The 14,156-nt window shown below is 40.7% G+C and overlaps 1 protein-coding gene across 1 annotated transcript in view; it reads right to left on the reverse strand.

The window, feature by feature from the left end:
* GRAMD4 (GRAM domain containing 4) overlaps positions 1-14,156 on the reverse strand; it is a 54,155-nt gene that overhangs the window by 24,007 nt on the left and 15,992 nt on the right. Inside the window, exon 3 of the mRNA XM_086473800.1 lies at positions 5,423-5,543. Within this exon, the coding sequence (XP_086329926.1) occupies positions 5,423-5,543 (121 nt within the window). The remainder of the gene's footprint in view (positions 1-5,422; positions 5,544-14,156) is intronic.

Here is a 14,156-nt window from a genome sequence, read left to right on the forward strand (position 1 = left end):
GTTCTGGATAGCAGCCTCACTGGGCTCCAACAGGAGCACATGACGGTTTGGCTTTGGCCCTTCTTGGTCCTTTTTTGTTTCATCTTTTTTGGCAACGTCTTACTTGCCATCTGCCCATTACTCCTTCCCCATGAAGAACCTGACCTTTACATATCATCAGGTTAATGACAGCTCATTACTGCACCTGTGAATCAGGTTATAATTAGCCACTTAAGACAGATTTGGGCCAGGAAGCTCAGAATTCATTGTTTATGCCTGCATACCCACTGGGAAGTTCAATCCCAAAACCAGGTCATGTTGAACCTGCCAGTACATCAAGACCACTGACTGAGGGGAGGAATTATCTTTCCTACAGTTTCTCAACCTCTCTTCATGCCAGAGATCGGTTAAAAGGCTGGTTCCCCAGAACAATGCAAAAGGTCGTGCTCCTATGCAGGTACAGAAGCCTGCACCAAAGAAAACAAGCTGCATGAATTCCTCTGGCATTCAGCTTTCCATCCAGAAAAAAGGGTGTGATTGGTAACACCAACAGATCCCCAACCTGAGGCTAGGTTGTGTTTATGCAACTGGAGATTGCACACATTTAAAAGTATGGGCTGATTAAAACAAGAGAAGACAAACACCAATGTGCCTTTTTGTTGGGTTTTTTTGTTTTTTTTTTTAAATATACTGAAGTCAGGGAAGCATGAATGTTAGAGCTGTTCATGACCAATACATATGTACCATTCAAAAATGATGAGCACACACCGACACAACGTCCACTCAGTGCTGCCCCACAGAATAGCACCAAAGCATTGTTTTTGTAGCTGCAAGTATGACACAAAAGTTAAGGCAGCCTTGGCGCTGAAGGCCATTTACCTTAAATAAATATTTTTGATTTGTGCATATTAGGCCTTGAATACAGTTGCGAGTTGAGGCATACACGAATCAACAGACTCCCCACATCAACTGCGTGAAGACCAGACTTGCTGCACAGAACAGGCCCAGTCGCTGCTAGGATGTTCTTAAATGTATTAAAAGCAATTTTCCCACAGACTAACTCCAAGTTCACAAGCAACCCATCATCATTCTTTCAACAGCTGTTGTGGAAGCCAGTCAAGGCTGTTACATCCTTCTCACTGCTCAAATCAACATGAACGTGTGCACACTTCCATCAAAATCACCTTCCAACCTCAGAAATACAAAAATAAGGAGCATTTTCACAGCCTAGTTTAAAGACATATCATCCAGGTATGCATGGCTGCTTAACCTGAGGAGCTGTCACAAAACTAAGTTAAACCATTTTCATATGTTTTGCACCTCTTTCCTACTAAAATACACCAAACGCTTCAGAAGCCTTTGCCCTTCTCATCCATGTTTTACATGGCTAATTTGTAGTTTCTCAAACAAAAGAAACGATCTCTGAAGAAATGCCATCAACCCAAAGTTGTGCAAGATCTAAACATTCATGGGTAGAAAAAAAATTTAAAAGAAACTCTTGACAGGAGCTACTTTACCAGCAGCCTGTCACCAAATCTATTAAGTTAAAAATAGGCATGCACAAAGTTCAGCCAACTGAGTATGTCAGCAAGCCCAGCACAGCATGGCAGCCAGGTAACAAACTTTTGACCTGGGTCTCAGGTTCTTGCTACATGTGCAGAGTCCCAGACTGACAGGGATCCTTCCAGGAGGGAATGTTTCCAGCCTTCAGGGCAATCTCAAGCTGAGGCATCTTCTCAATGGACAAAGTCAGCCGTGCTCAAAACATCACGCATGTGGAAGATGACGTAATTTAACAAGAGGCCAAGAAGAGTTAGCCACGATAAGTGGCACAGAAGGAACAGTGGCTTATGCAGAAGCAGTCTGTTTACTCCTCTTAAAAATAGTTTCCAATGATACTAATAAAAAGGTTTGCATAAGTCACAGCTTGCTGGTAGATGTTGCAGCAGAACTTTTGTTTGGTTGGTTGTTTTTTTGTTGTTGGTTTGGTTGGTTTTTTGTTGTTGGTTTGGTTTTTGTTTTTTTCCCCTGTGTGATGGAGCTAGCTCACAATTTGTAAAATAAGGCAGTAAACAGCCCACAATTTACACTAAACAAGCATTGCTCTCCAAGACTATTCCAAATTATTTACGCACTGTCATAAGCTTCAGCTGTCATACCAAATGCTTGGACGTCCCAAGGTGCGCCTGTGGAAAACTTCAGCTGAGGCCACCATGTTTCTGAATACTCAGACATACAAACAATTAACAACAAAACCATTAAAAATCCTCCTCTTCCACTCCTCCCTGTGCACAACTCAATGAAAGAAGCCCATGTTCTTCCTAAAAAAAAACTAATAAAAAACCCATACATTGTTAGCTCATTGTTTTCTCCTTGCTGAACACTTTGCAGCATGTATTTATATGGCTACACGTATTGAACTACTTCAGAAATACTTTTGAATACTGAAACTATTAAAATAATTTCTTCCTTCGTACACCACAGCATGGTTTTCATTAGTAGTTTACTTCGGTAAGTAAAAAGAAGAGTACATGCAAATATGTTTATATGAATATCTATTTAAAGACTGCATGAAAAATTACCTAACAGAAGCATGGAGCATTTGGTTTTGTTGACGTAAGCAGAGACAACTTTCTGCTCTTACTTTGCTTAATAAAATTAAGTTTCCATCAGGTGTAAGTTTAGTCTATTACATATTTGATTGCGTCAGCCAACACTTCATCTGTAATCCTAATAAAGGTATTTTAAAGTGAAGTGCAAAAAGAGAGAAAGCAGTGAAGAAGAATTTCACGTAGTAGAGCACAAGTTAAGGAAAAAACATAGGCAATCTGATTTTTCTTCTTCTGGGTAGAAACTGGGAAATTTTCAGTCTTATTTTGTTGTCATCTTACATACGCCTGCCTGTCCCAAAAAGGTTGTAATACTAGTAAGACCAGATAGAAGACGACTTGGGTAAAGGAGATAATTGGCTGAATGTAATCCCCAAGTGCAATACCCAAGCTAACAGGGCTAGTGTAATCCTTAGGATATCTAAATGGGAATACCGCATTGAGGCAGACAAGTGATCCTACCTTAATTTAGCAACGTCACGCCTGCTAGAGATTTGCTGTTGTCCACAGCCCAACAAGGCACAGATGTTGACACTAATATTGATAAACAAAGGTCTTCAAATGCTTTTTTCTGCAAAACGCAGGTACTCACAAGCTGCAGTGGGCCACATCAGACCCTGGGCCACCCTCACTACTCTGAAATAGGACAGGATGACGGGTACCTTCTTGCAGAGGAAGATGGCTCCTCATCCTTCTCCAGGACTCCCAGCAACAATGTGATCGCTTCCCCCCCTTCTCTGCGTGTGACCTAGAGCCCAGGCATACCTGCTCTCAGGTGAAAGCCTAAAGGCCTATGCCAGCGCTAAAGACAAGTATGTGGAATTTGCATCTCACAATCTGAGGATAAGAGGGAAGGGCTAATTTATCTTCTGTCTAAAGCCTTGGTGAATGAACACTCTGAATACTGCCTGAACTCAGCCTCTTCATCTTAAGACAGAACAGTCAAAGAACGGCAACGGAATTGGTGAAAGGGATGGAGTACTCTTAAGGAGAAACTGGAAAAGCTGGAACTCTTCAGTCTGGAGAGAAGAGTAAGAGGAAAGGACTGATCAAGGGTGGTAAATAAGCTGCATCCTGAACAGTTATTCACTAAATCTCACAATTGTGTAACTACTGAGCACTTCTTAAAACCAGTAAGAAGTCTGTTAAAAAGGAAAGAAAATAAGTCGCTTCTTTAGAGTCAAGAGTGGACTTCTGTAATGTGTTGACTCCATTGGTTCCAGTGGTAGATAGCTCCAGCACTTTCAAGAGGGGGTTAAATAAATCCATGGATGACAGGTCTGCAAACAGATACTGAAGCAAAAAGGCAGCAATGTACCTCCCAATACTCCTAAAGGCAGTGTTTGTGGATGCTTATGAGAAGTGGCCGAGGGAACTGGGGTTGTTTAGGCTGGAGAAGAGGAGGCTGAGGCGAGATCTTATCACGCTCTACAAGTACCTGAAAGGAGGTTGCAGTGAGGTGGGGGTCAGGCTCTTCTCCCAAGTAACAAGCAATAGGACTAGAGGAAAGGGCCTCAAGTTGTGCCAGGGGAGGTTTAGATTGGACATTAGGAAAAATTTCTTCAGCAAAACGGTTGTCAAGTGCTGGATGAGGCTGCCCAGGGAAGTGGTTGAGTCACCACCCCGGAGGTATTTAAAAGATGTGTAGATGTGGTGCTTAGGGACATGGTTTACTGGTGGACTTGGCAGTGTTACATTTATGGTTGGACTCAATGATCTTAAAGGTCTTTTCCAACCTAAATAATTCTATAGGAGTAGGAGGTAAACAGACCACAGAAAGCAACGAGGCTCACGTTTCCTATAAATGGCTCCTATTTCCATTGTTACCAGTGGAGGTGGACTGCTGGCCTGACAAGACAGGCATTTTTACACTCAGGATGAGTACACAAGGAAGCAGTAGGCTGGGAAGAGTTTGTATGGCATCGGGAAACCTCGTATCCAAGCAAAAAGTTTTGCCTGTTTGTTCCTGCTTGTCACCTCTAACTAACTGGCAGTGCCTATCGCACGTGATTGCCAACTCAGCCTGCACAGTCACCTGATGACAGTAGCTGATGGTGAACCACAGACTCTGCTACTCAGCCAAGTAATCGGAGCTACTGCTAGGAAGGTAACGCAGGCAGCTATGTATGCAAGTGGTCTAGACCAACAAGGCCGCCAAGCAGCTGCTATGGTCTTAAGATCTAAAGTCCTTGCAGCTAGGCAGACTAACAAGAGACAACATCAAATGTGATGCTTTGCATCATCAAGGTGGGTGTCCTCAAGCCTGAAAGGACTTAAGTGTATAGGGAGGCATATTTCCATTTGTCACTGCGGTGGCAAGGAAGGCTCAAACTCTACTCACTCCCACACATTTAAGGTTGTGCTGTGGTACTGGGATGTCCTTGCTGCTGCTAGAACAGAGGTAACAAGGACAGGGCAGTCTGGAGATGACAGAGGTTTTGAAGAGGCAAAGCGTATGGAATGGCATGGCAAATGCTCTGGCATTCTGTAGTACACAGTGCAAGCTGATAGCCCCTGGTAGGTGACATCCCAGAGGGAGGGCATCAGAGAAAGTGAAATGAAGAATATCCTAACTAGACAAGCATCTGGACACCTCTGTAGCTAGGGCTGTATGGACGGTCAACTAATTCAGGTGTACATGGGTGTACAAGATATACTTTTACAAGAAAATATAAACAGCTTCTCTCCCTGTGAGGTAATAACTTATTTTAAGAGAGCCTAGGCTGGAAATGGATGCTTTCACCAGAACTCTCAGAGACAGTCAGAGATCTCAAGTGGCTTTCAGCTTTACAGTAAAGATATTTCTCTTACCTTGCTTTAGGTATTTGTCTTACCTTGCTTTAAGTACTTCATTGACTTTTTGTTCTAGTTCTAATCTCCTCTGCCGTTCCTTTTCTAGCTCCTGCCTTAACATTTCAGCATTTGTTTCTTCTCTCAGCTTCCTGAGCTCCTCCTCTGTTAATTAAGGGAGAAGAAAAAGATTTAGTTACTCTGAAGTATTTCTATAAGAAAATTAAAACCTAATTATCACAGATTAGGTGGGGATTTTTTAATCTGTGCTATACGAAATATATTGACCAGAAAAAACAAGTAATCAAGGGCTAGAAAGACTTCACAAAAAGCACACAGCTGTATCATGTACAAAATGTTTAGCTACAATGGTTAAAGCAAGGAGAAAACCAACTTTAAAGTTTTCTTTTCAAGTTGCAATGTATCAAAAACAAGCCTTTGGTACAAGTTACTTTTACCTAAATGTGACTTACCCTTTATTCCCCAAAGAAATAATCAGCACAAAAGACTATCACTAAATCCAGTGTCACAACAAGAAAAAAAAACCCAACCTGTTTTTCTCCCCCATGACTATGGGTAGGGAAAAAAAACCCATATACTCACATAAAGTTATACAATGCCATATAACCCTCTTATCCATCAATTTCTGGCACCTCTGTATTTTTATGTAAGTCAGATGGTCCCATTATGGACCCGAGTACCTTACAGTTTTAAGAAGGTGTTATGAGACAAGGAACTAAGTTCAGATTTTTACCCTTTTCTGAGGATACAGTGTGCCCTACTAAATTCCATGTAATAATTTGTATATAAATACATATACACACACGTTTCCTTATACAAACACATATACACACTCTCATAACTTTTTTTGTGAGAAATTATAATGAACTATGCATAATGCTTTTTTGTGGCTAATTAGCCTTGCTTCTTTGTCACTGGCAGTATCCTTGTTCATGACCTTATTTCACTCTAGAGCTACAATGGGGTCACTGTCACTGATCACTTTTCCCTGATAGGTAGGTATACAAGAGACAAGATGAAGAGAAGATTGAGAATCTCTTTTTGGGGTTTTTTTTTTTGGTTTGTTTTTTTTTTTTTTAAACAAAAAAATTACATTTTGTTCTTCAGGCTGTTTTTTAAGCACAATGTCAAAAATAAATAGTAGAACAGTGTATTTCAAGCTTAAAGCAACCAGAACAGAAAATACTTGGTAATTCCACTATCAACACAGACACAGGGGTTCAGGCTTTACATCATTTTACAAGATTCATATATTATGCTCTACCCTCCAGCATCATCTTCTGTTTCTCTTCACATATTGCCTTGTAAACCTTTGATAATCAGATAATTTTGATATCTGAGCCTCTCTGACTCCAAAGATGTGTTTTGAGAAAGTCTGAAGCCCTGCTGCAAATATTCAGAAGAACTGATGAACTCTCCCCCCTCTGCAGGAGGCCCTTGTGCAGTATCTCCAATCACTTTATCTGTTGTGCAAATTAGGTGGTGGTAGATTATCTGTATTCCTTCAGCACTAAGAGGTTTAGAGCACAGAATTAGGAGAGATAGGAAAAACACATGAATTGAGAGGACACCATGATGGCTTCCACCGTGAGGCTACAGGTTTAATTCCACCAAACAGGAGTGCTGTCATCTCCCCATTGATGCTTTGTTAGTGACCCCGGAGAGAAGAGTTGGAGCACAGAAACCAAGCTATCCTCCAGCAACTAAAACTGAAATTTACTCCCAAGTGTAGGGAAGGGAATTTTCACTGTTGCTGCAGTTATTGTCTCTCCTGTAAATATATAGAAAGATATGGACATAAGGGCATACCTATACTCGGAGCTGTTCCTAATTATGTGTCCACAAGGAATTTTAAATCCAACAAGAAAACTACGTTTATAATTAGCTTACCCTACTTTCAAGGGCTTGCCTTGTTTCAGAACAAGAGCATGCACACAGCTGAGGGGAAACATCTGTTGCACTTGAAATGCAGTGCAGCTTGTGCAATATCAGCAAGATATCACAAAAAGTTCCAAAGCTTCATAGGGATGTTATCTTCTGAAGACCATTAAAGGGAAAGAAAAAATCTTCATTAAGCACTTTTTTTTTTAAAGAGGAAGTGACTATGCATTGCGTGTACATAAGAAAACCACAAGTAGTGTAAATTAACCTCAACGCCCTTGAGAATCTACTCAGATCTTCCAGCTTCCTTAATTCCAGTTGTTCTGATTGTGCTACATCTTGTTCTATTGAAAACAAAACCAAACCCCCAGAGATGTGACCACTAGGAGGACAAGCAGTGCCAGGAATGCAGAATTTCTTTATGCAAAGAAGCAGAGTTAAAGGGCACACAATGAACCAAAATTACAGCATCTCATCGTTAAGGATTGTCACAGCTTCACATATCACGGCATTTCCTAACTTTCACGTACATGACTGCAATTCAAATCCAGCTCTGGCCATTCCAACTCTTTAAAGCACTATTTGTTGCTCCTTTGGCAGTAGTGTGGTCTGGCATTGTAAAGCATCCGTGTTTGGTTACTTAAATACTCCAAAGTTTGCTAAGCAACAGGGACCACAGAGCAGGGGGGGTGAGGGGTGGGGGGGGGCGGTGGGGGGAGGGCAGGAAAGACGTTCTTCCTCATTTTCTCCCCTGAAGTAATCTACAGTTTGGCCAAGCTGAACTGAACTTACACAGGCCATTTCTGTAGCCCTGGGGGCTTCTCCTGCAGCACGAGTGAAGTTGGGTACAAACAGCAGAGGTCATGGACCCTTGAGAAGAACCCGTAAGACCATTTCATCGTGGTATCCCAGTTTTACAGATGAGTATCCTCCTTGACCATGAGGACGGAATGCTCCTTGGATTTCATCTTCAGACAGTCAAAATTCAAACATCGTCCACACACACCCAAAAGGGTAAAACATAAAAGGGCAAGCTTCAGCTTCAAGTTTAGTCAGCTTCCATAACTTCCCTCACAGGCATACCAACCACAGCTTCCTATCTCTTGCTGGGCAAGAAACATTAAAATATTATAAGAGGCTCAGTGCACGTCTTAACTGCACATGCAGGTGATGTGAGCAGCCATAAGTGTGACCCGGTCAGAAGGGGAGTATTACTAACAGAAGAAAATGTCTGCTGAAATACCGACAGAGAAAATGCCAGCCAGTCTAGAAACGAGGCCTGGGAAGCAGAAGGATCCTTGAGAAGTACAGCTGGCCTCTTTGAAGTACACAGATGTATACCTAGAAACCGGAGACTTCCTGAGATACCATTGATAAGCACAAAACCAAGGAACTATAACAGCAACTTATCAGGTGAAGAGGTGAAAAACAGTCTGGAAAAAAAGGGAAAATCCTGAAAAAGTAAGAACTGGTAACTGCCATAGGCTGTTCTATCTGCAAGAACAGGAAAACTGTCTGGAAAAATAAAAACTGTCCTGAGAGAACAGAAAACATCAACACCTATTGGGTGAAAAACAGAAATTAACAGCATCTCTTGGTTGCTGAAGTGGTGGTGTCCTACATCACCTTATTTCTCTGTGATATAAAAATGACTTAATTTTTATCCAAAATGAAGCTTCTCTCCGAGAACTTCCTGTGCTGCACTTACTTTTCCTTTCCTAAATAGGCTGAACTCTCTGCAGAAACCTTCTAAGAGATCTTGGACCCTTGCTGGGGAGGGTATGGTTTGTCCTCCCACTTCTGGGATGGTTTGGTCCCCCTCTGGTATCAGTTTGTTCTCCCCTCCAGGATGATTTGGCACCCTCTGAGATCTGTCTAATAAGCTTGATACTGGTGTTATTGTGACCATACATATACATGCGCATGTAAGTAATCTATCATAAGTATACCTGCTGCTATATTACTGATAAGTCTGCTTCACTAGTGATAAGTTTGTAGTAACCTGTAATAGTATATACAACCTACTTGGTTGTTGCCATACTATTGACTGCTGCCGGTAATTTATAACAGCTTTTTATATATATACACACAGACATGCATGTATATATTTTCATTCATATATATATACATATTCGCTTTATCAATCACAGGTAGAGTTGCTAGTGGTGATTTTTGTGGTATTTGTGGAAATCTGTAATAAAGTAGAGAAATTTACAGTAAAAAACCTCCATGCCCTTGTAAATTACAAAATCCTACCAACCCACAGTCACAATCTCTATATACACCTGCAGGTTAGGTAACCCTTTAGGTCATGACAGCAGGTGTGACCCTGAAAAAATGTTTTAGAATCTCTCTAACAAAATCAAGTTGTGTAGGAAAGCAGGAAAATATCTGGATAATATTGCAATTTTTAAAATAAGATTTAAAAAGTGAGAAAGGTCATCAATAGTGTTTCAACTACATTAACTTCCATGTTATCACACTGTAAATCCTAGGAGAGTTGACTCCATAGGAAAGAGCACCATCAGCAATGTATCTCACAAGTTACCAAAAAAAGGTATCCATTTCAGGTTTTTTACAGCACTTTATCCTCTATTAGGTGTAACACAACTGTCACACCTGCAACCTAAGGATTTGATCATTTAAATTTAAAGACTTAACAATTCAAAAAGTTTAGTTGATACCATGTAATTTTTAAAAGACAAGCACAAAACCTTTTTCCTATGTTATCAGCAACCAGAGCAACTGAAAAATTTCAGTTTGCTCCCCAGAATACAGAAGCTTGTAAGAAATGTTTTAGTTCAGGTGAGACTGAACAGTATCCAAGTAGTATTTAGAAAAGAAGGATGATACATCAGGCTGAGAAGGCGTGGCAGCAGGTTGGATTTCTAATTCAATGCTGCATGTGCAGTAAAGCGGATGCTTCCCTTAATGCAGGGATTGGAGGTGGATTAGAGAGTCTTCCTAGTAGCTGTTTTACATAATAGCATTCCTTTGTAGGCCTACAGGTATGCTGCAAAATCTCCCCCTGGGACAAAGTACAAAAAATAATTAAAAAATATAAAATAAATCTTCCAGAGCACAGCTAAAGACTATAGATCACTGTTTCCAGCTACCAAATCAGTTTAGTGTTAAACCTAAGGAGACAGAGTTAAAAACTAGAAATGCCACAACGCATACATGCACCCTGTCATATTTACATGGGGAAACACCAGTACTTAACAAGACAGAAATAACCCTTCTACGTCTATGTTAATTACGGCAAATCTCCCTACAACCCTTTGAAGATTGCCAGAGTTCAAGTACGTTGTTTAATTGGTACTACACACACTCAACCCCAACCACACACTGTCAAACTGGATCTCGCCAGCCGTGCTGAGGGAGCCAACCGTTGGCAGTTTTCTCCAGCACAGGCAGCTTCTACCCTTGTCAGACTCCCAGCTCCTACAGAAAGCTAATATTTTAACTTTGTCCAGTTAAACCAACTATATGACATTACTAACAAGATGTTAGGAGTCTGAAAACATGTCTATTTTCATCATCATAGACACTGAAGAGCTTTTAGCCTTTATCTTAAACACCAGCAGCAAATGGTAGTGCTGTGAAAAACATGGAACGGCTCCACCACTTGTCATAAAGCAAACGCATACAAAGAACATTGTCTGACTAGCAAACAGTGACAGAAGTGGGACCCACAACAGAAGTCCCTAACCTGGTTTTTTTCCTGTTTACAGTTATTTTGTAATTTATATACTCCTCTGGAGAAAAGTTCACAATTCATAGCTATAACTCGATACAGCTTAATTTTGTACTATTTGCTACCTGTTCTTCTAATCTCTGACTCTTCTTCCCCAGGGCTTATGTTCTTTCCACCCGTGACTTGAGAACCACAAAGACTGCCAAAGACTTACCACAAATCTATCCAAAAGACTTACTTCAGATAAAACATTAGACTTTGATCCCACACATTGCAAGACATTCTACTTCTTTGCATGCCAGATGCTTGGGAAAGAAAAGGGCTTGCCCAAGCCGTTGCTCTAGCAGCTCCACTTTATTAGCTGTCCTTTTTTCTTTAAGTCACCTCTTAAGTTCATGTCCTCTCCCATGCTTGGACTTCTATGCTTCATGTCAGAAGCACAAAGCTCACCTGCTTAGGAGGACTACTCATAGCATTTTAAGAAGGAAGCATCTAAACCCCTCCCTTTTCAAGCCCCAAATTCCAGGTTGACTATCTAACCCTTCCTTTAACTTATGTGGTTAGGTGGTCACTTCCAAAACCAGTACCAGCCTTCTTGTTCTTCACAGCTCTTCCACAGTTGGACAATGAGTGGTCTAGAGCATCGCAGATACAGAGCAGCAACAGTGGGAAGAAGGTAGGAGATGCAGCCTGACTGCGGCATTATCTGATCACAGTTTTAGAAATTCCTTCTACTGTAACAACAGCAGATGCTATTACCAAGATGATTCAGTACAACACTGTAAACTGACTCCTTTTTAAGTAAGAGTTCTTTATGCTGTTTTTTTCAGGACACTGTCCTCACATTCTTTGCTGGCAAAGTAGGAATCCACATCATTTTGACTCTAAGTCCAGCAGCCCTTTTACACCAACAGACTAAAGCCAACCTGTGTTCCTACTCTAGATTTTTATTTTTCTATTCCCTTTAATTCAGAAAAGCCACAAGTGAACTTGGCGAGGCATAATGATAGGTTTCAGCATCGCTGATCCCTCTTTTGCCGAGTGCTTCCTCAGAATTTGTCTTGATAACTATGTTTTATGTGGACTCTATATTACACCATTTAGTTGTAAGAAACGTAGTTTGAGGGGAGGTCCTGTTAAACTGAAGGCAGAAGCTCTCAGACTTTGTCTAACTCAGAGGTGGTTCTTTATGACAACTCAGGCACAAAGAAAAGAATATTTTTTTTTATTTATTTATCTTGCCATAGGTATTTTGTGAAGCACATCAAGGAGGCTAAGTGTCATATATGAACATTTAGCAGCTACATCAAGTGAAATGAAAGAGGTACTGAGCCCAACACCCTGTTTGCCAATGGTGAGGAAGAGGTACTCTTCCATGGGCGCAAGAGAAGGCACTTGTGGCAGTGCCCTCTGAACCACCACCTACCTGCAGTGCAGGGACTTCCTCTGCTGGGCATGCTGCACAGTGCCAAGGAGCAGAACAGCAGCCACTGTTACAGCATCACAGAGAGTACTATACAAAAACTATTCCCAATACATTGTGATTACAGTTTCCTCTTTCTAAGAGCACAGTTGAAGGTGCCAGTGAAAGCATTAGCTACTTAGAAGGAACAAGAGCTATCTATGAGCCCTGATTCACCTCCATAAGCTTTAGCTGTTGGCATCATACTGAAATTCCCCACAGCAAGAGTGAACTTCTGTCATATTTTCTGTATTATTCAACAAGTTATTTATTCAGTGGTGAGGAGTCCTAGGTGAGCAGAAAATCCCCTGTATGGAAAAAGTAAAATCAAGAGTAAGTGCAAAAAAACCCCAACCAAACCACTACCTCACATGATCCACTACTATAGAGGGATCAAAACGCACTGTCCACACATTCAGCTACACAAGTGATCCTCAATGAACTCTCATTCCTCTTTCCTCAAAAACTTCTTTTCCAATTGTTCCAAAAGACTCATCCTGAATTACTTTATATTCAGCTGATCTTCACTGAGCTACACTGTGTAGAAGAAAATAATACCAAAAACATATAAAAATAGTTTTTAACCCAACCAGTCTATGGATAGGGACAAAAAGACATCCAAATGCTAATCAGATAAGGAAAAAAACAAACCAAACTAAACCAAAACCAAGTCAGAAAAAAATGAAAACTGAAGGAAGAACTATTTGGGTTTTTTTTTACATTAAGAACACCTTCCTTTGCCAATTTAATGGTTATCCCTTGCGGTCAGCCTCTGCTTGTTTGCATGAGTCTTTCACACACAAAAAAAAAGGGAGGGAAAATGATACATTTTTTTTAATAGGAATATTGGTGTCATAAAAAAAAACAAAAAACCAGACAGAAACATTAAAGATGAGCTATATTTATTGAGTGTATATCCTCTCCTCCTCCCTATCCTGTTTTATATAGGCATTTTGGTATAATGGGGAAATGAAACAGTCAAATATAAAAAACACATTTTCACTATAACCTTTCTCCAGCTCAGTATGGCTTACCTGCGCACATCAAAACAAAGTAGTGATGTGTCATATTTGGAAACAGTCGTGCCAATTTGCCTTAAAAAACCCCTAACATCGGTTTGTCAGTTAAACAATCCCTCTTTTTACCTTTTTTGTTTCTATCATTCTGTTGTGCCTCTCTGCCCATTCAAAGGCAGAGCTCGTGCTCCAGTACCTGTAACAAGCACAGCTTTTGAGGAGCAGTTTTTGCATCTCTTTGCATACACCTACCAGGCGGAGAGCAGCGTGGCTCTCTACAGTGACAGGAAACAAGCCAATACTGATCCAGAAGCAGTGGAGTCTGAACCATCATCCTGCTTCTCAGTGCAATTAACATTCTCCTATTATGACCTTCCTCACTAATAGCGGAGTCTCATGCGAAGTGTTCCTCTATTTCATGTAATGAGGATGAGGGAGAATGATTTACAAAGCACATCATATTTGACAAGATCTTCCTCTGTGGAAATTGGTCTAGTCTCCTCTTGCACTGTTCCTGTTATGTCCCACTGCAAGTGGGTGACATTAGAAAGAATTAGGATGTCATTACATGTAGATGTAATTACATGTACAAACTAGTTATGCTTACACCAATTACTAACTTTACATTTTCATATAGTGTTCTCAGTGGAACTTTAGTGTGTTATAACAGACACAGGATCATTCCCCCTTCATTATGGAAG

Source organism: Leptosomus discolor, chromosome 1 (assembly GCF_034619465.1).
Source record: "Leptosomus discolor isolate bLepDis1 chromosome 1, bLepDis1.hap2, whole genome shotgun sequence".
NCBI lineage: Eukaryota > Metazoa > Chordata > Aves > Leptosomiformes > Leptosomidae > Leptosomus > Leptosomus discolor.